We start from the raw sequence: 25,316 nt of genomic DNA on the forward strand, positions 1-25,316 counted from the left end.
TTTCCATATTAAACTTCCATTCCCCATCATCCAGTCAGAGCTGAAGAAGCTTCTTGGATGAGAAGCGAAACGTCTTCGAAGAAAAACCAGAAAGTCCAGTTGTCTCTTGAAAAAGCACCTTTGGGACAACCATGACCTGGATGACTGAGAATCTCCAAAGACTTTCCATATTAAACATAAAGAGAATTAATTCTACTCCAGAAGCTCCAGAAATTTATATGACTCCTTCTTCCCAAATAATATGTAATTGGATTAGGACAAGCAATTAATATATCATTCCCTTCTAAACATTAACAGTTAATGTATATATCAAACTTCTATCGCTTAACAGCACTTACACAAGCAAAACCTGGAACTAGTTTTTTTTTTTTTTAATTTGATTTATATGCCGCCTTTCTCCAGAGACTCAGGGCGGCTTACAATGCGCTAAGCAATAGCCTTCATCCTTTTGTATATTTATACAAAGTCAGCTTATTGCCCCCACAAACTGGGTCCTCAATTTACCTACCTTAGAAAGGATGGAAGGCTGAGTCAACCTTGAGCCTTGGCGAGATTCGAACCTGCAGTAATTGCAGGCAGCTGTTCTTAATAACAGGGTGCTTTAGACCACTGTACTACCAAGGCTCTTTTTTGATAGCTTTCCCAATTTGCTGACAGATTTTTTAAAAAATCATGTCATCCCCTTTGCTTCTAAATTTCTCATGATCGTCCTAGGGAGCTGATTGGTTCACAGTTTCAAAAAATGCTGCTCTGTCTCCCATTCTTCCTATCTTGTTGTTTATGGATCTCATATTTCTGTCTTGTTCTCCTGTTTGCTTGTAGATTGGAATGGATACATCTTACTGGACATTTGTTAATGCCTTTTCAATATTTGGCAGTATTGCACTTTATTTTGGCATCATGTTTGATCTGCATAGTGCTGGGATCCACGTCCTCCTTCCTTCCGTGTTTCAGTTTACAGGTTGGTACTGATTTTTCTTTCTTTTTTTCTATCTGCAAACAAGTTACTCTCTTAAAATGTGATAATTGTGTATCCCAGCGGATCTTGTTTTTTTTAAAAGAAAAGCTTAGTAACTCAGGTTGGACTGAAAAAGATTGTAAGCTTCAAAAGGTAATGAACTAAAATGACCCAACACAATTTAAAGAATGTAATGAAACTTGGCAGTAATACAGATAGTCCTTGACAACCACAATTGAGCCCAAAATTTCTGTTGCTAAGTGAGACATTGGTTAAGTGAGTTTTGCCCCATTTTATGCCACAGTTGTTATGTGAATCCCTGCAGTTGTTAGGTTAGTAACACAGTTGTTAAGTGAATCTGACTTCCTCATTGATTTTGTTTGTTAGAAGGTTACAAAAGGCAATTACATGACCTTGGAAACTCTGCAACCGTCATAAATATTAATCAGTTGCTAAGCATCTGAAGTTGGATCATGTGACTGTAGGGATGCTGCAGTGGTTGTAAGTGTGAACAAAGGTCATAAATTACTTTTTGCAGTGCCATTGTAACTTTGGTTATTAAATGAATTGTTGTAAGTTGAAGACTATTTCTATGACAATAATGCTAGATTAAAATATGTTAGCACTTTATGGCTCTATTACTTGATTTAGAATTTGAACTTGTGCCTATTTTCTTTTGATTTGGTAGGTTTATAATCTCATTTTTCCTGCAGGAGCTCAGGCACCTTAGATTTTTACTCCCAGCGCAACAAGCTTGTAGGGTAGACTAGGCTGAGAATGACTGGCTCAAGGTCACCCAGTAAGGTTTCTTGGCGGGGAACTCAGTTGGACCTGGTATTATGCCTGGCATAATGCCAACACCTTAACCACTGCCTTTAGTTATGAGGTTAAATGAGTTTATACTTTTAAAAAAAACTTGATACGTTTGAATATTTTTTTTAAAAAAATAGCAATTAACTAGACTCATCCTTTGCACAAGCTACAATTTAAGTATGATTCCTGGAAGAAGCCACATTGTCCTGGATCATACATTCCATGAAGCCAAACAACAAGGTTTACAAATCAGAATGCTAAACCCAAAACACCTCAAAAAATATTTTTATTTAGATTATGCATGAACCAACCATTAAGTTGAAAGACAACCACTTTCTGAGCTGTACAAAAACTGCGGATGGAGAACAAATGCAAAAGGATAAAAAACTTAGTATGTTAGCATATACTGTATTTCCATTTACAACTGGTCACTTAGCAACAGTTTGAAGTTATTACAGATCCCAAAAAGAATACTTACCACCCAGATTTGTAGTTCTGATGGCTGCCCTGGGCCCCCCACAATCACATGACTATATTTTGGGCATTTGGCAACCATCCAACATTTACATCTTTTTGCAGCATCTCTCAAGTCACATGTAAATTGCGATTTACAATTTTTTTTGCCAGAAATCTGTATTTATTCCCCATTTCTGTCAAAAAACCCCCACCCATTGCATATAATGGGTTCACGTAACGACTTCTGCATTCACTTAACACAGGGGTGAAATCCAGCAGGTTCTGACAGGTTCTGGAGAACCGGTAGCGGAAATTTTGAGTAGTTCAGAGAACCGGCAAATATCACTTCTGGCTGGCCCCAGAGTGGGGTGGGAATGGAGATTTTGCAGTATCCTTCCCCTGGTGGGGTGGGAATGGAGATTTTGCAGTATCCTTCCCCTCCACGTCCACCAAACCATACCACGCCCACCAAGCCACACCCACAGAACCAGTAGTAAAAGATTTTGGATTTCACCACTGACTTAACGGCTATGGTGATTTGCTTAATACTACCCCAAAAATGTCATAAAATCAGACTGATCACAGGATGGCCCTCTTAAACCACCGATACAATTTACAACCATAATTCTCTGGCCTCAATCATGGTCCTAAGTCGAGGACTACCTGTATTTTACAAACAGAAACGTATCACCTGTGCACCCCAAAACTAGTAATATCAAATTGCAAGGTTCCCTGCAGGATCTGATGCACTTCTTAAAACAAAGCAACATGGCATCACTGCGATGGAAGCTCTGCCCTCCATTCTCGCAGATATGGGAGTGGATCTCTCAGTGTGATGCGGCTTTCATCATTTGCTTTTAGGTTTTGTTGGTTTGAAGGAACTCCACATGTGTCAACCACCTCACTGTAACTGTCATGTCTCCTTCCCAGGTACCGCTGCAAATGCCCTCCGACAGCCATATATCTGGTTGACCATAATACTATCTGTCGCTCTCTGTTTGCTGCCCATCATTGCCCTCCGGTTCTTGATGATGACCATCTGGCCTACAAAAAGTGAAAAGGTATGTAGGAGTCTTCTGGTTATTAATCCAAGTTACCAACAAGTTGAAGAAGAGCTGGTTAGGGTTTTTTTGTATAATCATGAATCCTGAAATGTGTGTGCCGCAGTGGCCTAGAGGTGGAGCTCTCACCTCACAATCAGGAGATTTTGAGTTCAATCCTAGGTAGCAGCAGGTATTTCTGTCTCTGGGCACAATGAGTAAATATCAGCTGCACGGGTGGGTTCTATATTCACAACAGGGCCGCGCTCGTGTGTGCTCTTCTGTGCATGCGCAGAAGCATTTTGATGACGTCATGGTTGGTTGGGCGGAGCCTCCCCCCAGTTTTACTACCGGTTCTATAGAACAGGTGCGAACAGGGGGCAACCCACCACTGATCAGCTGCGAACTCTGTGTTGGCGATAGGAAGGGCATCCGGCCAGTAAACACTCTGCTCCATTCAGTTGCCCCAACTCCACCCCGATGCAAGAGATTACGGGGTCATTAAAAGACACACACACACACACACACAAAAAGAATCATGAGTTATAAGTGTCTTAAACTGGGTCACTCATGTGACCACCCAATTTTGAAACCCTTTTTTTGCAACGGTCATCAAGCAAACCTATTAATCATTATGTCCCAGTTTTGCCAAAAGCCAGAAGTAAATGCTTGTTTGGGACAAAACCAGTGCTGAAATCTTACTGGTTCGCACCAGTTTGTGCAAACTGGTAGTGATAAAAGCTACTGGTTCAGCAAACCGGTAGTTTAAAAAAAAGCTACCAGTTGGTCCGACCCGGTATTTCCGATGATCAGCTGTGCCACTCGTTTTAAAATAGCTAGAAAGCAAGAAATACGGCTTTCTAGTGAATCTAAATCGCACGGCACAGCTGTTGCCCTCTCACTGTTCTACTTACCTTCCCAAGCTTCCTTTTTCTGTGTGCAGCACGTGTTTGGTGTGTAATGTGCATGCATGTGTAGCATGCATTTGATGTGCACTGTATGCGCGCACACACAGCATGCGTTTGTCACGCACCGCACATGTGTGGGCAGCGAACTGGTGGCAAACCGGAGAGGATTTCACCACTGGGCAAAACCAATGTAAAATGCAGTCACATGGCTCGAAGGGCCATAAATGAGAACTGGGTGCTGAGCCCCCAATATGTGGTCAGTAAGCATTGGAGTGGGTGGCCATCAGAACTTCAGAACTGGGTTATAGGTTCCCTTGGGGGGGGCATCATAACTTTGAATGGTCACTAAGCAATTAGTGATAAGTTGAGGTCTACCTGTATTTAGAATAATGGGAACAAGCCTGAACTGTGGTGCCCTCGGTTTGTCTATCTGTGTCTCCTCCACCAGTTCAGCCATGGGTAGGAATGTGGGAATGTCCAGACCCGAGTTTGATTGAGCATTTGTTGTATTGTCTATGCCTGAAAATTTATGGTGCCACCCGTCAGTCAAAGAGAGGGATTTTTAAAAATAAATAAATTCTTCTTTTAAAAAAATCACTGCAAGTGCTCCAAAAATCCCAAGAGGCTTAGAGGTTAAATCTTTTCTAGTAGCTGCTACTGAGCCTTTTTCTGCCTCGTAATCTGTTCTACGATTTTCTCCTTTAAAGATTCGGAAGAATCGCAAAAAGTACAAGGCCGAAGAGGAGAAGTGGAAGCGAAGGCGGAGCGTTCTCCGTCGCGGGGTAACTGGCCGTCGTTCTGCGTATGCCTTCTCCCATCAGCGAGGTTACGCTGACCTCATCGCTTCTGGACGGATCATGCGTCGAAGGCGAGCCTCCCTAACGGCAGTTCTGGGCAACAATTTGGCCGAAATTAGGCGAGCTGAAGAAAACAGTTGATGACTTCCCAATCCCACAGAAAGCAGAGGAAGGATAGCACCAAAAGTTTATTTTTTTTTACAATGGACGATGGATTTTTTTTCTTTTTTGAAAAACCTGTGCAGGATTATGAAGGGAGTCTACTTATTTTTCTTTTCCAATTGCTTTGTTTGGGACTAAAATTGGACAGAACAAATGGTTTGAATGGACCGTATTTTTAATTCTCCGTCCTTGCGTAAACATTGCTTTTATTTGAAACTGAAGGATATCCTGAAGCCTTGGACATCAAACCCAACAATTTTAAGGTGTTTTTAAACAGTAATGTTTTTGTTTTTTTTAAAGAAAAACCTGACAGAGATTTTATGCCTCAGCACCAAAGATGAACCACTCCACGGCAATACAATTCTGAGTGCCATTTCATTCCGTTAATTTATTCTGTCATCATAACATTCTTCTTTGGCAGCCTAAGAATGATTTTTTTCCCAGCTAGCTGTGCATTTTTATGTTATAAGCATTCAGAGCATAATGCACGATCCAACAAAGTTGTACTGGTTGATCGGAGCTGCATGCTCTTAATAATGTTCAGACATTTGGGCAGAGAAAACTCAACAGCATTCAAGTTTGTAATTAAAGGGGTCTTCATCAGAAGTTTCTTCAGGAAAACAATAGCTTGTTATATATTTTCACTTTGGGCATTGTGGGGATCTCCCCTCTTTAAATGTGTAGCAGCTTTGTAGCAGCAAGAATTAATGTGCCTTTCCGGTAATGTATTTTATACCCAGCCTTTTCAACCTTACTCCAAATCTTACTGTGTCATTTGTATTGGTTTGAGAAATAAGAAAGACAGAGTCAATCAGTGGAGAGTTTCCTCTTGGATATGTTGATTGATTTCATCCTTGGGTTGTTCTTGGTCAAGGGAAATGGCCATCTAGCCATTAAACAACAGGAGGCGATTCTTATATAGCACTGTCTTTTATGTTGGAATGATTTGTGTGAAGGAGGAGTATCTGAGCAGCATCATGCTTGAAGATGACAATGCCAATTTCACCATGCTTATGTGGCAAAAGGGATGTGTGAAGGTTTATCCCACATCAAAAATTGATCCCGTGTTATAGACCTGTGAAATCTATGAAAGAAAGAGCATAATGCACTATTCAACAAAAGTTATACTGGTCGGTTAGGGCTGCATGCTTTTAATAATGCTCAGACATTTGGGCACAGAAAGTTCATGTTCGTAATCACAAGCATCTTCACCAGAGGGAGTGATACGTCTTGTTCGTGGGAATGAGAAGCACGGATTGAAGCACTACCTGGAGCAAGAGAATAATTTGCATTTATAATGAATCTATTACATGATTTTTTTTAATAATAAAAAGAGGACGATGTTCTTTTAAAAAATGTATTCATCTACACATTTCAATGTGTTGGGACTGGAAAATGGTTTACATTTCAATATTCTCAGCATGCACCAAATGATCCTGTTTCAATATTCACAACTGTTCCTCACATTTGTGTAGGTGGATGAACAGAGCTCATCTCTAAGGAACATGGACTTGGTACATTCCTTCATTATTACTATTGAATGTTGAAAAGTTTACAGCTTTTTGGTAAACGAAAGCAGATATTACTTTGATTTTAAAAATTGATTTTTCTATTCAGAAATGAGGACGAGATTAGTCTTTATCTTTCAGACTTCTAATCTAAGTGCAATATTTGCAACTTTTAATACTTTGATTGTACACATGTATCTCAATTATAAAATGTAAATATTTTATTTCTTAAAGCATTATGTATATATAAGTAAAGTGCCTTTTAATGTTTTTATCCGGTGTAAAAAGAAGTATTTTCATTGCTTCAAATGTTTTTATTAAAGTGTCCTTGGTATTGTAAGTGTGCACACATGTAACATTTGCTGATTCTTATAAAATTGGGGGCAGTAAAAGAGGAATCATTCATATCCCTTGTTCTCTTGGTTCAACTGGAAGAGGAAGAAAATTCTCTTCCAGTTGACCCAGCAATCAAGAAAATTCTCATTCCACACAAATGGCTGTCCAATCTTTTTTAAAAAACTTTCATAGCGGAGTACCCACAATTTCTGGAGGCAAGCCATTGCACTGATTAATTGTTCTCACTATCAGGGAAATAATTCTAGGTTAAATCTCTCTTTGATAATTTCCATCCCTTACTTGTCTTGTCCCTCAGGTGCTTTGGAGAAAAGGCTGACCTCCTCTTTTCTGTGACAGCCCCTCAAATATTGGAAGACTATTATCATGTCACCTCTAGTCCTTCTCTTCGTTAGACTAGATCAGGGGTGTCAAACTCAAGGCCCAGGGGCCGGATCTGGTCTGCTGGGCGCTTAGATCTGGCCTACAGGGCCGCCCTGGAAACAGCGAAGGACTGGCCTGTGGTGCATCTGCCAGTGAAAACAGAGCTCACGAAGGCCTCATGTGGCCCTCCCGAGCTCCGTTTTTGCTGGCAGAGGATTGTGGGGGACCATCGCAGCTGAAAACGGAGCTCGGGACCCCGTTTTTGCTAGCAGAGCACTCGGGCTGCCACAAGTGCTGCCCGAGAAGTGATGTCATGCTGACCACGCCCATCCTGGCCCTGCCCATCCCAGTCCCCCAAGGTCAAACACAACCCTGATGTGGCCCTCAATGAAATCGAATTTGACACCCCTGGACTAGACGTATCCAGTTCCTGCAACCATTCATTGTATATTTTAGGTTTAAAAAACCTTTGGAATTCCTGTCCTCTGGAAGGAGCATAGCTTTTAAGAAAGCTTTAAAAAAAACACGAGAGGTGTTTAGAAAACTGAAGACTAAATTTTCTCCAGTTAGGTGTATCACACATATTTGATAGAACAAAGTAAATTTTAGCATTTCTCCTATTAGTAGCCAAATTAATTGTTGCTATAAAACACGAGAATATGTAAATATCTCAGTGGAATGAAAGTAAAATAAGATATGTTCCACAGAGCTTTCTTTTTATTTATTTTTTTAATTTATAAACTTTATTAAAACACATATAAAAAACATTTACAAAACATACAACGTATAAGTAAATTTTCTTCTTAAAGCAATATTTCGTAATGGTTCTTCAATTAATACAGTTGTGATTTTCCCCTTATGTTTTAGCCTAGTAGTTTTTCCCATTCCCTTTTCTCCCCCCCCCCCTTCTTTTTCCCCTCCCCTTAGGATTTCTTAACAATCTTTATATCTGAATTATACTTTTGTTTTAAAACTCCTGTTCATATTTACTTGCCCATAGGAAATTATTAATAAATCTATTTACATCTTTATTCTATTTTTCTTGCACCTATATATCTTTATTAGCGGTGTTATACCATAGGTACCATTTGTCTCATATTCTATAGTACTCTGTCTCTTCTTTTTCCTTAATCTCTTTTGTTAGTCTATCCATTTCAGCACACTGTGCGATTTTATCTGTTAACTCTTCTTCCGTTGGGATTTTTTCTTGTTTCCAGTTCTTTGTGTATGTTATTCGAGCTGCCATTAGAATATGTATTATCAGATATTTTATATCTTTAGGATATGTTTTTGTGAAGATTCCTAGCAGGAAAGTTTCTGGTTTCATCTCTATTTGTAATTTTATTTGTTCCAACCATTTCTTGATGTTAGACAAAAACTTTGCTGCCGGGCACGTCCACCATAGATGATAAAAGGTACCCTGCGATTTTTTGCATTTCCAGCATAATGAACTATTCTTTGAATGAATTTTTGCCAATCTTGTGGGTGACATATGCCACCTATAAAACATCTTCAACTGGTTCTCCTTGTATGCCACCACTAGTGTTAATTTTGTATTCATTTGCCATAATTCCTCCCACTTCTCCAAATCTATTGTATATTTAAAATTTTGCATCCATTTAATCATTGTATCCTTTACTGTTTCCTCCTCCATCTTATATCGCAATAGAAAATTATAGATTTTACTAATTAAATTATCTTGTGAGTCTAATATAATTTTATCTAGTTCTTGTTTCTGTCTGTGGATTTCATATGTTTTTATGTGTTCCTTGTGTTTGGATTGGATCTGTGTGAAAATCCACCAATCAATTTCTCTATTTAACTCTAGTTCCAATTGTTGTTTGGTTTTCAGCTTCCCTTGATAATCAATTAAGTCTTTATATCTAATTATATTTTTGGGTTCAGTTAAATTTGGGTGCCTTACCGCTTCTGATGGTGATGCCAATTGGGAATTTTTGTATAATGTTGTTTTTTAATTTTTAGCCAAATTAGTAGTAGTGTATTCCTAATTGTGTGTCTTTTAAAATAGGTATGTGTTTTATATCTTTCATCCCATAAAAAGGAATGCCATCCCATTTGCAGTTTGTGGCCTTCAGTTGTTAATATCCTGCTGTTTTTTAATTCCATCCAGTCCTTTACCCATGATAACACCACCGCTTGATAGTAGAGTTCCCAATCTGGGAGTGCTGTTTCTCCTCTGTCTTTTGTGTCTTGAAGTAGCTTAGCTTTCTTTTTAAATCCACTGCTTGACAAAGTAGCAAACCATTTTAGGAGGAATAGTGGGATTTTATTCTTCATACAAGAGAAAAATCACTCTTGTAATAGACATTATGATATGGGAGGCTCCCCCTCCTAGAAGAATATAATATTTTGATGAATATTAAAAAAGCAGAATATTATATTTCATTAAACGAAGAATGGAGATACATGTTTTTTCAGAGGCATGAAACAGATTCACTCTTAATAGCCCCCCCCCAAATATATTTTGTGCCCATTAAGAAAGACTGGACCAGCCTATCTACAAAACATAGGACCTTCAGATCCAGGATGATGGGATTAAGAAGAACAGGACATGATCCTTCAGCACATAATAGGATTAACCCACTACCATTTAGCAGAAGACACAGAGCTCACTACATTGCATAATTTCCTAAGGATATTTCAGTCATTGCATTATCTCAGAGCAGTCCAAACTTCAACCAAACCTGGGAGCTCAGACAAACACCTAGGATTTGTACTTTGCCTATAGAGCCAGCTATGACCCCTACATAACCCCTACATGTCCCAATGGGAATCTGACAACAGCCAATAGAATACATGTTCTTGCTCAGGAATAGGAAGCTCAAGTGCAAAGCCCAAGAGAAGGTATAACATCCCTGCCACTCTCAACTCCATTTGTTAGCTGCCCAGAACCCATGTGGTTCTGCTTCATCAATAAACAATCTTTCCAATCAGCCTCCATGTTTCCAGTGTCTTTCTCCCAGCTTGGAACTGAACCAGATGGATATTTCTTCCCACAATGGTAAAATTAAAACATGCCAATTTTTTAAAAATCCATGGATGTAACTTGTTGGCTTTATCAAATCTTGTGACCATCTCAACAAATTGATGGCAAATATCCAAGGGAGGAGCTTAACCCCCCCCTTCCCATTTCCACACTGTGGGCACACTTAAAACTATGAAATATGTTAGCAATCTGGCCACTTTAAAAAGCGAACGGGACAGGTTCCGTGGAGAATGTAACTACTAGTAGGGATGGTTGTTTATTATCCCCTGGATTCTGGTTTGCACAATTAGCTGGGATGCAAAACGGGACAGAGATGCAGCCCTCGAATCCTGGTTTGTGCGTGTCTCTTATGCATCCAGGTCTCCGCTGTATGATACATATAGGGCTCTTCTGATGGTTCCCAGTTTGGGCTGCACTGATTCTCACAACCACAGGAGGGTTCTGCATCTCAGAAATACCACCCAAGCTTGTCCAGATCCTTTCAGTTTTTCACCCAAGGCAAGCCGCTTGGTTTAAATCTCCTAAAAGCCCTGGTGGCTCAGAGGTTATAATGCAGTATTTCAGACCGACTCTGCCCACTGCCAGCAGTTCAATCCTGATCAGCTCAAGGTTGACTCAGCCTCCCATCCTTCAAAGGTGGATAAAATGAGGACCCAGATTGTTTGGGGGCAATATGTTGACCCTATAAACCTCTTAGGGCTATAAAGCACTATGAAACAGTATATAAGTCTGGGTGCTATCGCTATTGCTGTTCCAAATGTGCTTTTTCAGGAGGCAACTGGACTTTTTCTTTCTTTTTTTTTTTTTGAAGATGTTTCACTTCTCACCCAAGAAGCTTCTTCAGCTCTGACAGGAAAGTGGGGAATGGATGGATTTATATTTCTTGCAGACAGCTGGTCATTTGCATCATTTTGGAGCAGAGTATCAGACTCTATTTCATTGAGGGCTGCATCAGAGTTGTGTTTGACCTTGGGGAGCCAGGGGGGCCATGGTCAGCTCAATATCTCTCATCAAAGCTCCTGGAAACAGTGAAGCACTGGCCTTTCAGCCACGACAGCCTCCTGCATCCCTCTGCCAGCAAAAATGGAGCTCGGGAGGGCTGCGCTCGGCCTCCCTGGGCTCCATTTTCGCTGGCAGAGGGATGCAGGAGGCTGTCGTGGCTGAAAACAGAGCCCAGGAGGGCCACACGCGGCCATCCTGAGTTCTGTTTTCGCTGGCAGAGGCACTGTGGGCCGGTCCTTCACTGTTTCCAGGGCGAGCACACGGGCTAGATCTAAGCATCCCACGGGCCAGATGCGACCCACCAGCCTTGAGTTTGACACCCCTGTTTTAGAGGGTTGTTGAAGCACTTGAGGTTTATCTGTGTCCTCAGGATCACCTGAGTAGTGCTCCTGGTTCCTGTAGTCTCCAATTTTTTCCTCTGGAAATCCATTCTTACTCCCACACCATTCCAAGGGTGTTCATCCCAAATTGTGTAGTTAAACGTCTATGGAGATTCTCTGTCATCCAGGTCATGGTTGTCCCAAAGGTGCTTTTTTCAGGAGACAACTGGACTTCCTTGTTTTTTCTCTGAAGATATTCTGCTTCTCATCCAAGAAGCTTCTTCAACTTTGACAGGATGGTGGGGAATGGAAGGATTTATATTTCTTGCAGACAGCTGGTTATCTGCATCCTTTTACAGGATGGTTGAAGCACTTGAGGTTTATCTGTGTCCTCAGGATCACCCAAGTAGTGCTCCTGGTTCCTGTAGTATCCAATTTTTCCAATAAAAATCCATTCCTACTCCCACACCATTCCAAGGATTTTCATCCCAAATTGTATAGCTGAAAGTCTATGGAGATTCTCAGTCATCCAGGTCATGGTTGTCCCAAAGGTGCTTTTTCAGGAGGCAACTGGGCTTCCTTGTTTTTTCTTTGAAGATGTTTTATTTATTATTTTATTTTTATTTTATTTTATTTTAATTTTATTATTTTATTTATTTTATTTTATTTTATTTTATTTTATTATTTTATTTATTTTATTTTATTTTATTTTTTTATTATTTTATTATTTTATTATTTTATTTTATTTTATTTTATTTTATTTTATTTTATTTTATTTTATTTTATTTATCGGACTTATATGCCACCCTTTCTCCACAAGGACTCAGGGCGGCTCACAGCAATAGGCAATTTTGTTTCTCATCCAAGGAGCTTCTTCAACTCTGACAGGATAGTGGGGAATGGAAGGATTTATATTCCTTGCAGACAGCTGGTCATTTGCATCCTTTTAGAGGGTCGCTGACTGAGAATCTCTCCAGACTTTATCCCTATAGTTGTTCACCACCCACCCACGCACCGTCTCCCCCGGAGCAACCTGCAAGCCGGGCCGCAAAAGGCGCAATCTCGGCCCAGCCTCCCTTCTGACGACGCTTCCTTTCCCAATGAGCGCCGGTGGCTGGAAGAGGCGGGCTCGCTTTGCGGCAGGGCTGGCCTGATGCAATCGGCTTGCAACTCCACGTCAGAACCGCAGAACTGAGCGAGGAACGAGCCGCCGGGTCAGCCGCGCCCAGCCTTCCGGGGGACCCTTTCCCAAAGCCACCATGTCGGAGATCATCCTGGAGAAAACGGACAGGCTGAGCCTGGGTGAGTTTGCAAGGAGGCGGCCGAAGGTGAGGGGAGGAAGAGGCCTGGCCTCCAGCCCCGATGCTTTAGGACACCGGGAACCGAGGCCGGAGCAATATGCAAGGCTGGAGAACCGGGAAGCGAAAGGAAAACCTGGCCCGTTGCAACCTTCCCATCTCCGGACCCTTTGGGAATACAAGTCCCAGCGTTCCCAGCCAACCCGGGCCTCCGAAGCAGCAGCTTGCAAAAAGCTGCCGCAGCCTCACGTGGCGTGTTGGAAAAGGACACCCCGGCCACGATCGCGCCCCCACGGCCGCTTCTCTTCCACGCGTTTTCGCCGGGGATAAACGCGAGAGGAAGGAGCGGGAGGCCTCCGTGGTTGCCACCTGGGTCCGCCCTCTTGCTTCCTTCCCCCCCCCTTTTTTTTTTTTTTGCAAGGATTCCCTCTTGATGGGAGAAAAACGGGGCATTGCAAAGGACGATTCGAGGAGAAATGTTAGGTGGGGGCGCGTCTGAGTCTTTTCGCTTCTGGGTCCCCAATTCGGGAAGCTGCGCAAAACAGGCCATTCATTCATTCATTCATTCATTCATTTATTCGTGTTGTTTCTTTGTATTCTTTTTTTGGTGGAATTTTATAGATTCCCTATCATGGACTGATTGAACCCATTTTCTTCCCAAAGGAAAGAAAAAGACATTTTTGATTGTGGGAAACGAAACTGGATCTGGATCTGTCCCATCCTGGCTGAGATAGGCTGGGGCTTTAACAATAATTTTCATTATTACCTGGTTCCTTGTGTTTATGATGTGTCTGCTTTGGTAGACAAAATGGAAGGATTTTAGAAGTCATTTAGTCCTCTGGGTGCAGATCCACTACAGCATTTCTGGCTGATACCACCAGCCTCTGCCTGAAGACTTTCAGAGAAGGACAATTGGCTGATGCAATCAATGTTAGAAAGTTTCTCCTGGCTGCCTTCCCTACATTATTAGCCCTCCCTCTTCTCCCCCTTTTATGTGACATTTGAAGACAACTCTCATCTCTTTCTCTTCAGTTATCTCTTCTGTAGGCCACATGTGATGATGATGATGTTCAGTCCTGTCCCAAAAGTGCTTTTTCAGGAGGCAACTGGACTTCCTTGTTTTTTCTTTGAAGACGTTTTGCTTCTCATCCAAGAAGTTTCGTCAGCTCTGACTGGATGGAAGGATTTATATTCCTTGCAGTCAGCTGTCAGAGCTGAAGAAGCTTCTTGGATGAGAAGCAAAACGTCTTCAAAGAAAAAAACAAGAAAGTCCAGTTGCCTTCTGAAAAAGCACTTTTGGGACAACCATGACTTGGATGACTGAGAATCGCTACAGACATTCAGTCCTGACCACCTCTTGGCAATTCTATGGACCAGGTCTCTAGATCAAATATGATACACTCAGATCCTTTGACTATTCTTCAAAGGGCTTGAAGAAAAGTTACTACTCATAGGTTTGAAGGCTTACTGCAATCATCTTGGTAATCCTTCTCAGATTTTGCTTCAGTTTGTCACTGTCCTTTTTGAATGATGGTACCCCAACTGGACATAGTTCTCCAAATAGGGGTTGACCAGGGCAGAGTAGAGTGGAAGAATTACTTCCAATAATTTGGATTCTTCACTCCTGTTAAGGCACCCCAAAACCATATCTGCTTTCTTAGCAGCTGCATCACCGTGACACCCAGAGCCCCTTCACATGATCTACTTCAAGCCATATTTTCCCAATGCTAGACAAGTGCCTTACATTTTTCCTATTCTGTTGCCTTCTGCAGTTGTGTTTTTTGAATCTCAGTCTATAGTCTAAAGCTTTGAAAGTTCATGGTTTGCTTCCATCAATCATACCTGCTAGTGTTTAGCTGAACCAGGACAAGATCAGCCTGGAGTTGCCAACTGAAGCGATCTCAAACAAGCATGAGAATTTTTGCTTCCTTATAAATATATATATTTTTAAAGTTACATTTAATAAAGCCCTAAAGGGAAAGCATGAGAGATGAAGTACAACAGCCACATTTTAATAACAAACTTCGTTGATACAGGGAATTTATTTCTAATGAGTGGATTTGCTTAGAAATTCTTCTGCACCTGCCTTCCTTGGAATCAGTGATCTACTACATGGATTCTGGGGGAAAAGGAATATTAAGGACTCTGCTGAACACCTGTAGCCTATTGGCTTTATTTGCCCCTCCTGTGTGGAGAATACATAAAATGTCCATGACATTCTCCTCTGGCTGCTCTTCCATCTAGGACAGAGATGGCTAACCTTTTTGTTGTCACGTGCGGAAAGCGCAAGTGCGCACCCGCACCCATAATGCATCCCCCTGTGTGCCCCAGCCCCTTGCGCATGCAACCCCCCCCGCGTTCCCTCTGCACACCGTTTTGGGCCTAGTAGGCTTCCTTGCAGCCTCATGGGAGCAAAGACAGGCTGCTGGGGGGCCGTGCCAGATGCCCCCCCCCCCATGCCTCATTTTGGGCCTAGTAGGCCTCCCTGCAGCCGCCTGGGAGCAAAAACAGGTTGCTGGGGGGCCGTGCCAGATGCCCCCCCCTACACCTCGTTTTGGGCCTAGTAGGCCTTCCTGCACTTATAATCCATAATGCACTGCACATGTGATCCCCACTGCCTGTGCCCCACCCACCCACATACGCACACGCGACCCCCGCCACTCCTCCTGGCCCCACGTGCATACTCGCGTGCAATGGTGAAATCTAAAATTTGTTACTACCGGTTCTGTGGGCATGGCTTGGTGGGTGGGGGGGTAATGTGACTGGGTGGGCATGGCCAATTTTTTTTTTTTTTTACTTTTAAAAACATTTTTTCTACAACCTCTTTGGCGAAAAGGTTGTAAAAAAAAATGCTTTCAAAAGGCTCTGACGATCCCAGCTGTGCTGCGCGATCATCAGAGGCTTTTTTTTTTTTAACTTTTAAAAGCATTTTTTCGGCCAAGAGGTTGTAGAAAAAATGCTTTTAAAAGTAAAAAAAAAAAAAGCCTCTGATGATTGTGCGGCTCAGCTGGGTATTGCTGGGGGAGAGGGGGCAGGGATTTTTGCAACCGGTTCTCCAAACCACCCACCTTCATCACTACCGGATTGGGCGATCCGGTCTGAACCGGGAGCATTTCACCCCTGCTCGCGTGTCTCCCACATGTGCCCCGTGCATGTGCGGCAGAGACCTGAAAATCAGCTGGCCAGCGGGAGGCATGCACGCTGAGCTGGGGCAACGGCTCGCATGCCCGCAGAGAGGACCCTGCATGCCCCCTGTGGCACGTGTGCCATAGGTTCGCCATCACGGATCTAGGATGTTCACTGGAAATTCAGTTTTGTAATCAGAGGATGGAGGAAACTGATGTTCAGCTTTAAGAGGGGGATATGATAGTATTTTCCAAGCACTTGAAAGGACTGTACATGGAAGAAGATCAAGAGATCTTGATCTCATAGAAGAAGATCTTCTGTCGTTCTCCCCAAAGAGCAAAGAAAACTGTCTTAAATTGCAGGAAATTAGATTCCGGTTGCAGTTAGAAAAAACAGGATGAGCAATTTGACATTGGAATAAGCTACCCAGTGAGTTTGTAAACCCCGCTTGGTGGGAAGATTTTGAATAGTGGACAGCTCTCCCAGCAAATGTCTTAAAGTGGATTCCCACACTTAGGAGATTTTGGACCTGAATGGCCTTCATTGATTCTTTCATTCTGTGAAGGTGCCAAAGCTTTAAATCCAGTGGTGTCAGATAGGCCGGCTATTTAAGCCAGAGCACCCAACTACCTCTAACACTGATGGATCCTACAGTTACCCATTGAAAAGGCCTGCTGATTCTATAGATGATAAAATTGAATTCCTTGATCTGGAGAGGTTTAGTAGATTGCTTGTTGCTTTGGCACACCTAAAATCTGGAAGATCAAATGGAGTTTGTTAAGTGCAGGTCATCATTTTCCTACAGGGGCTCAGCAATGCATGTTGTCTAGGTATGTATGCGTGTGTACTTTGTGCTTAGCCCCAAGAATAATTCTGTTTGTATCCTCAGGAGAGGTTTACGTATCTGATCGAGAAGGCTGTGACAGCACTGGTGATGGGACACAGGAGAAACCTTTCAAAACAGCTTTGCAGGTAACTTTGGGTATTTCTGAAGCATCTAGGTAGTTTTTTAGGTACCGATTATTCATCTTTTGATAATCCAGAATTTAGGATTTTTTTAAGTTACTAAAATTAAATACATTATATCTATTAACCAGGAAAATGGTTAATACTTTAGAAATATGTGTCTTTAAAAATTACCCATTGTCTTTTTTTATTATTTCAAAGGCTTTGATGTCTACTGGAAAGGAACCATTTCCTACTATCTATGTGGATTCACAGAAAGAAAACCAGGTTGGTTAATCAAGTCATTATCATTTCCAGACGCACCAAAAAATACTGGTGAGCAGTTCAGAAATTAGCAAGCATAAATACATCACTAGTTTCCAAAATTCACCAGAAGTAATTGTGGTCTCACTGCAACCATGAAATTAAAAAAAAAACAAAACACTTGCTCCTTGGGAGAAAAGCTATGGCAAATCTAGATAGCGTAGTAAAAAGCAGAGACATCACTCCGAGAGTCCCTTGGACTTCAAAATCAAATCAGTCAATCCTAAAGGAAATCAACCCTGACTGTTCTTTGGAAGGACAGATATAGGTAGTCCGCAACGTACAACCACAATTGAGCCCAAAATTGCTAAGTGAGAAATTTGTTAAATGAGTTTTGCCCCATTTTACAACTTTTCTTGCCACCGTTGTTAAGTGAATCACTATAGTGGTTAAATTAGTAACCCGGTTGTTAAGTGAACCTGGCTTCCCCTTTGACTTTGCTTTTCAGAAAGTCACAGAGGGGATCACATGACCCTGGGACCACTGCAACCGTCATAAATATGAGCCAGTTGCCAAGCATCCGAATGTAAATCACATGACCATGGGGATGCTGCGATGTTCATAGGCATGAAAAATGGTCATAAGTTACTTTTTTCAGTGCCGTGGTAAATTCGAACGGTCACTAAGTGAGCTGTTGTAAGTCGAGGACTAGCTATACTGAAGCTTGAATATTTGGTCACTAAAGGAGAAGAGAGGACTCATTGGAAAAGACTCTGTTGTTGAGAAAGACTGAAGTCAAAAGGAAAAGTAGACGGCAAAGGATGAGATAGTTAGATAGTGTCATTGACGTCATGAAGATGGGGAACTCATCAAATTTGCAGATGACACCAAGCTGGCAGGAATAGCCAACACTCCAGAAGATAGGCTCAAGATGCAGAAGGATCTTGACAGACTTGAACATTGGATGCTATCTAACAAAATGAAATTCAACAGTGAAAAAAGCAAGGTTCTACATTTAGGGAAGAAAAACAAAATGCACAGGTACCGTATATGTGGTACCTTGCTCAATAGTAGTAACTATGAGAGGGATCTTGTAGGGATCTTGGAGTCCCTCATATCTAAATGGACAACCATTTAGATATGAGCCAGCAGTGTGCAGCAGCTGCCAAAAAAGCCAACACAGTTCTGGGCTGCATAAACAGAGGGAAAGAATCAAGATCACGTAAAGTGTTAATACCACTCTGTAATGCCTTGATAAGGCCACACTTGGAATATTGCATTCAGTTTTGGTCGCCACGATGTAAAAAAGATGTTGAGACTCTAGAAAGAGTGCAGAGAAGAGCAACAAAGATGATTAGCCAGTCTGGAGGCTAAAACATATGAAGAATAGTTGCAGGAACTGGGTAGGTCTAGTTTAATGGAAAGAAGGACTAGGGGAGACATGACAGCAGTGTTCCAATATCTCAGGGGCTGCCACAAAGAAGAGGGAGTCAAGCTATTCTCCAAAGCACCTGAAGGCAGGACAAGAAGCAATGGATGCAAACTAACCAAGGAGCGAAGGAAAGAACTAAGGAGAAATTTCCTGACAGTTAGAACAATTAATCAGAGGAACAACTTGCCTCCAGAAGTTGTGAATGCTCCAACACTGGAAGTTTTTAAGAAGATGTTGGATAACCATTTGTCTGAAATGGTGTAGGGTTTCCTGCCTGGGCAGGGGGTTGGACTAGAGGACCTCCAAGGTCCCTTCCAGCTCTTCTCTTCTCTTCTCTTCTCTTCTCTTCTCTTCTCTTCTCTTCTCTTCTCTTCTCTTCTCTTCTCTTCTCTTCTCTTCTAAATCACATGACCATGGGGATGCTGCGATGGTCACAGGCATGAAAAATAATTATAAGTTACTTTTTTCAGTGCTGTGGTAATTTTGAACTGTCACTAAGCAAACTGTTATAAGTTGAGGACTAGCTGTACTGAAGCTGACGCTCGAATACTTTGGTCACCAAAGGAAAAGAGAGGACTCATTGGAAAAGACCCTGTTGTTGAGAAAGACTGAAGTCAAAAGGAAAAGTAGACGGCAAAGGATGAGATAGTTAGATAGTGTCATTGACGCCATGAAGATGAATTTGAGCTAACTCCAGTAGACAGTGGAGGATAGGGGAGCCTGGGCTGCTGTGGTCCATAGGGTCACGAAGAGTCAACACAACAATTGAACAGCAACAACAAAAGTTTCTGAAATTCACCAGATGTAATTGTGGTCTCAGCTTAGATGGTTTTGTAATCAGGATCTTAAATGAACTGGAGGGGGGGGGAGAAACTATTTTAATTATTAAAACTGAGTCTTACTACATCATGTTGAAGTGTGGTATGTGGCTATTATTGTTTTCTTGGGATAGGCAGAGGGAATTTTTTTTTCTTCTCTCTCTTGCACTCTTCACTTTCTGATCTCTTCCCAAAGTTTCCTTCCCCCTATTCTATTAAGCATGCAACTCATTAGCATTTCGTTTTTAAGGGTGTGTGGGTTGAGATCCTTGGTACGCTTGTAAATAATTGGATGTCACCAATAACCAAACTTTGGACCTAAAAAGTTGCACTGTGTCTTCTAATTCTATGCAAATGAGGAATGCATTCCTGGAATGCAATCCTGATTTTATTTATTTATTTTATTTTATTTTATTTTATTTTATTTTATTTTATTTTATTATTTTATTTATTTTATTTTATTTTATTTTATTTTATTTTATTTTATTTTATTTTATTTTATTTTATTATTTTATTTTATTTTATTTTATTTTGTCGCATTTCTATGCCGCCCAACTCCCAAGGGACTCTGGGCGGCTTACAACAAAAAATAAAACAATGCGAACAATCCCATAAAAAATGTTAAAAAGAAAAACATTAAAAACGTTAAAACACATGCACTCCAATTCGTGGCTCTGTCTCGCAAGATCATTATAACGAGATCAACCTGCTGGAAGAGCCAGGTCTTCACCGCATTGTGGAAGGCCAATAGGTTGGGGGCGGTCCGGACCTCAGGAGGTAATTGGTTCCAGAGAGCCGGGGCAGCCACAGAGAAGGCCCTCCCCTGCGGGCCCGCCAGCCGACATTGTTTAGCTGGCGGGACCTGGAGGAGACAGACTCTGTGGGATCTTACCGGTCGCTGGGAGATATGTGGTAGAAGGCAGTCTTGAAGATAGCCTGGCCCTGAGCCATGTAGGGCTTTAAAGGTAATGACCAACACCTTGAATTGCACCCGGAGACCAATAGGGAGCCAGTGCAGCTCGCGGAGAATTGGTGTAATGTGGGTGTATCTAGGTGCACCCACTATAACTCGCGCGGCTGCATTCTGGACCAACTGATCCATTTTGTCTGAGCTTGAGTTCTGTAAAACCATAACCAGAAATGTTTGGCCTCTTCCAAGTTTCAGCTGAAAGAAAATTGAGATGGTTGGGGAGGGCAAGTCTAGTCCTCGTTGTTAATTAACATTTATTTCAGGAGTTTGCACATGTCAGGAATTTGGCTGTCATGATGGTTGCCTTGATGATGAAGACTACCTACCTCTGACACTTCTCTGTTCATTAGTGACTATACAAGCCAGTATTTCTCATCCTTGGCAATTTAAAAATGTATGGACTTCAACTCCCAGAATTCTTCAGGCAGCCATGCTTGCTGGGGAGTTCTGGGAATTGAACTTTGCACACCTTCAAGTTGCCATGGTTGAGAAACACTGACATAAGGAATTATACATATTGTCTTGGCAACAAATAAGAGGGAATGGTGGTTGAATCAATGTTCATATTCTGGTTTTAACGGAATACCAGCTTTTGTGAAGCAACAGCCAAAAGAGATTCCTTGTCAAAATTAGAAATAGCATGGCGGCTTAAGATTTTTCTTGTCTGGCTCAAAAATCAGTCACGTGATTCTTGTAATTCTTTTAATCTACCTAGAGATGGGACACTATCTCCAAGAGCCAACTCAAGAATGTGAAAAAGCTGTGGCAGAGAGAGCAGCAGAAGAGTGAAGCCAGAGAAAAGAAAGAGGTAAGTTGGCAACTATCTTTTGCAATGCTCAAGAATGTCAATGTTCTAGATGTCCTTTTAATTTGTTTTTTGAAACAAATGAGAGAAGAGAGAGAGATTTAAATGAAGTTGGATCTTCTGTAGCATCAAGTAATGTGGAAGTGAATCATTGTAGATTAGTCTTCAAATTCACAGATTTCCATATCACCTTACAGGACAGGAGTTCTTGCAAAGCATCAGCTGGGTTGAAGCATTGCCTTAAACCAGGTGTCTCCAAAGCTGGCAACTTTGTGGACTTTGTGGAATTCCTAGAATTCCCTAGCCAGCATGGCTGGCTGAAGAATTCTGGGAGTTGAAGTCCACAAGTCTTAAAGTTGCCAAGTTTGGAAACCCCTGCCTTAAGGCATCTTGGCATTTGTTTTCACTGATGTGAAATGTGATGTGTTGTGTGAATCTTATTAAACCCAGATAAGCAAACCATAATCTAACATGAACGGGGAACCCAGTCATCTGCTGATCCTTGCATAAACCAGCATTCCAGACCAGTAGATCTGAATCCAAGTGGATTCCAGATCAGTGGATCCAGATCCAAGTGGATCTGAATAATATATAAGTCCTTCTGCAGTGTCATCACCATTCAGATTGTTAGCCCAATTTATCTTCTTATCATGAACCTTCGCATTTATCTTCAAAAGCTCTTGGCAGATACATCAGAGCTCTTGAGTGTAACCATTCAAAAGGAAGCAACTTTCAAGCAAGAATCATCATGGTGTAATAAGTAGTTACAATTGGGCCATTCAGTGTCAGGTTTAAATAGTCACTTGTTCATTAAAGTTGTAGAGAAATATTTGGCAAGTTGACACAACTTGTTCGGGCATAAAATGAAGCGATTATGTGATTTATTTTGGCTCACAGTAAGGTGCAAACCATCCATTATGGGTTGTAACAAATGTGAGAACCAGCTTGCTATGGCTGAAGTTACTTTTCATGCTAAGCTAGTTTTCCCGCACTTGGCACTCTCAGCTCCCAAGATTCTCTGGTGAGCATGACTACCAGAGAATCCTGGGAATTGAAGTCCAGATATCTGAATGGCATCTATAAGACACGGTTTGTTTGAGTAAAAGTGACATTGGCTTCGTTCTCACATTAGGATAAGCCACATATCATAGGTGATATCCATCCCCCAGTCTTTTAGGTCAAGTTTTTTTAATCGGATCCTCAAACCTAATCTCTAGGCAGAAGATTTGTTGCGACGTGAAAAGAACTTGGAGGAAGCAAAGAAAATTATCGTTAAGAAAGACCTCAGCCTCCCGGAGCCCAAATGTGTGAGTAACATCCTCAGAAAAACAACGCACATTGTGAACTTGCAGCATGTTGGGCGAAATGGTACGTGATATATGTGGAAATTAGCTTGATGGCAGAAGGGTAGGTAACATGGTATCTGCATGCCCAAGTCTGCCTCCATGTTCTTCCCTATCACGCTAGACTCTCATTTATACTTTTAATTTCTTTCCTTCCTTCCTTCCTTCCTTCCTTCCTTCCTTCCTTCCTTCCTTCCTTCCTTCCTTCCTTCCTTCCTTTCTTTTCCTTCTTCTTTCCTTCCTTCCTTCCTTCCTTCCTTTTCCTTCCTTCTTTCCTTCCTTCCTTCCTTCTTCCTTCCTTCCTTCCTTTCTTTTTCTTCCTTCTTTCCTTCCTTCCTTTCTTTTCCTTCCTTCTTCCTTCCTTCCTTCCTTTTTTCTTTCTTTCTTTCTTTTCCTTCCTTCTTTCCTTCCTTCCTTTTTCCTTCCTTCCTTCTTTCCTTCCTTCCTTCCTTCCTTCCTTCCTTCCTTCCTTCCTTCCTTCCTTCCTTCCTTTTCCTTCCTTCTTCTTTCCTTCCTTCCTTCTTTCTTTCTTTTCCTTCCTTCCTTCCTTCTTTCCCTTCCTCCCTCCCACCCTCTCGCTCTCTCTCTCTCTCTCCCTTTCCTTCTCCCTCCTGTGTTTACAATACGCACCCCAAATTCCAGATCTATCCTGGCCCCAAGTTTTCCCCAGCAAATTTTGGGATTTCAACTTCCAGAATTCCCAGCCAGGTAGTGGGATGTTGGGAGAATTTTGCAAGAAACTGAATATAAAACAGCCTCTGATCTACTGGCACTCTCCAGGTGTCTAGGGCGGTTGAGGTGTTGAGATCGCATCAGATTTGGGAAGACTAGAGTATATACTAGAGTATATTTCTAGCTCTACAGCCCTTTGTAAAGATGAAAACCCAACTATATTGAAAATATCCTTTCTTCATCTATTCCCACATATTCCTACTTAATCAACATATTTAAACACATTTTATATCTTATTTTATTCTATACAGTTAGTTATTAGGAGAAACATGTCAGCGTGAAAATATCCTCACAGAGAATGTAAAACCCTTTCAGATCAGAGTGCCCCCCCCAGGGAGGGCATTTAATAAGTCAACTGCAATTGAAAATTCAGCCTTTTTAAATGTAGCCGCCGCCATCTTGTCTTTTTTTGATCTTCCCCGTATGGATGACCCTATTGACAGATTCTAAGATGGCATGCTGGCAATTACTCAGATTAAAACTACATTGTGTGTGTGCAGTGGAAGTGACATGATCTAACTTTGATGGCATGGTTGGGTGATCTGGAGGGATCTTATGCACATTTACTCAGAAAACTGTAATTGGGAGGCTCTGTCAAATTCCTGTTGTGTGGTCTTTGCTGCATCACCCTGCCACAGAAGCTGGCCAACTGATCTTGTGGAAAATTTAAGAAAATCCATTTACTAGCTTAGCCATTTTTTTCTCTGTATCTGGAGCAAAGGCATAAAATGTGTGTGTATGTATAGGGGGTGGCAACAATTTTTTTTTTAAATGAAGACCAGTGATAGTGATAAATAAATAAAATTAAAATGATAAATTGATGGTTTTTCTCTTTTGATGATTCTCTGTAACCAAGTGAGAGGGATACGCATGTGTATCAGAAGATGTTCCAGTTCATCATCATCATCTTCTTTTAATGACACCATAATCCCTTGCGGGGTGGAGTCTGAGCAACTGAATGGAGCTAGCAGAGTGTTGTAATAGCCGGATGCCCTTCCTGTCGCCAATGCAGAGTTTTGTTCAGCAGATATATTCTCAGTGGGCCCAGAGAGAGAAATATCTGCCTCTACCTAGGATCGAACTCACAGCCTCCTGATTGTGAGGCTAGAGCTCCACCTCTAAGCCATCGCACCACTCCAGAAGATGTTATGATATTATGATATCTATTATGATAAAGATATCCCCCTAACTATAGTGCACCTCTCTGAACCTTTTTGTCACCTTGATTTTTCTCAGTGATTTCATGGAGGCTAACTCTAACCCAAAGTGGATTTCCATACCAATGGGATTTTTGCACGCATGTTGCTAATGGCTAATATGGCTGTTATTGTGCTTGCCTGTATAATTAATGAGAGAAAACACCCGATTCCTGTTTAGGGCAAGTAGCAGTTGAAGCATCAGCATCCTAAGTTTTGAACAGGGGTTGTTGAATAACCTCTGGTTAGGAAAACACCAGTAGCACCAGATTCTGAATACATTTTAGAAGATTCTAGTTTCTTCTGGATTCTGAATCGGCTGTTGTGGCCCCGCCCTCTGAGCCTATCTCATCAGAGGAAGAAGGCTCCGAACATGAGGGAGAGGAGTCAGCCAGGCCTCCCTCTCCAGGCCCCTCCCCTCTGGCACTGCCTCAGGTGCCGGCCGAGGAAGGGGAGATTGGCCAGGAGCCAGGTGTCTCTGATGAGGGCGAGGAAGGAGAGCCATCGTTCTTGGATGCACGCCAACGAAGGCGTGATAAACGGTTGCAGCAGTTAAGGAGGCGTGCTAGGGATTATAGCTGAGTCACTGGACCACACCCCAGAGACTATATAAGAGAGGGTGGTGGCTGGTAAAAATCTGTGACGAACAAAAACTAACTCTGGCTAGTCACTTGAACAACATCTGAAGCTGCCGAAGGG

At 41.8% G+C, this 25,316-nt stretch overlaps 2 protein-coding genes across 2 annotated transcripts in view; both read left to right on the top strand.

Moving 5' to 3' along the window:
- Positions 1–5,113, top strand: part of ATP8B1 (ATPase phospholipid transporting 8B1) — a 49,502-nt gene extending 44,389 nt beyond the window's left edge. Inside the window, exons 25-27 of the mRNA XM_070935973.1 lie at positions 823–961; positions 3,158–3,288; positions 4,883–5,113. Coding sequence (XP_070792074.1) covers positions 823–961; positions 3,158–3,288; positions 4,883–5,113 — 501 coding nt within the window. The remainder of the gene's footprint in view (positions 1–822; positions 962–3,157; positions 3,289–4,882) is intronic.
- A 7,724-nt stretch (positions 5,114–12,837) lies between these two features.
- Positions 12,838–25,316, top strand: part of NARS1 (asparaginyl-tRNA synthetase 1) — a 35,560-nt gene continuing 23,081 nt past the window's right edge. The window contains exons 1-5 of the mRNA XM_070938923.1: positions 12,838–12,990; positions 17,002–17,084; positions 17,280–17,345; positions 21,257–21,349; positions 22,564–22,653. Coding sequence (XP_070795024.1) covers positions 12,948–12,990; positions 17,002–17,084; positions 17,280–17,345; positions 21,257–21,349; positions 22,564–22,653 — 375 coding nt within the window. The 5' untranslated portion in view covers positions 12,838–12,947. The remainder of the gene's footprint in view (positions 12,991–17,001; positions 17,085–17,279; positions 17,346–21,256; positions 21,350–22,563; positions 22,654–25,316) is intronic.

This window comes from Pituophis catenifer, unplaced genomic scaffold (assembly GCF_029215685.1).
Source record: "Pituophis catenifer annectens isolate HBS135680 unplaced genomic scaffold, rPitCat1.0.hap2 SCAF_2, whole genome shotgun sequence".
Classification (NCBI taxonomy): domain Eukaryota; kingdom Metazoa; phylum Chordata; class Lepidosauria; order Squamata; family Colubridae; genus Pituophis; species Pituophis catenifer.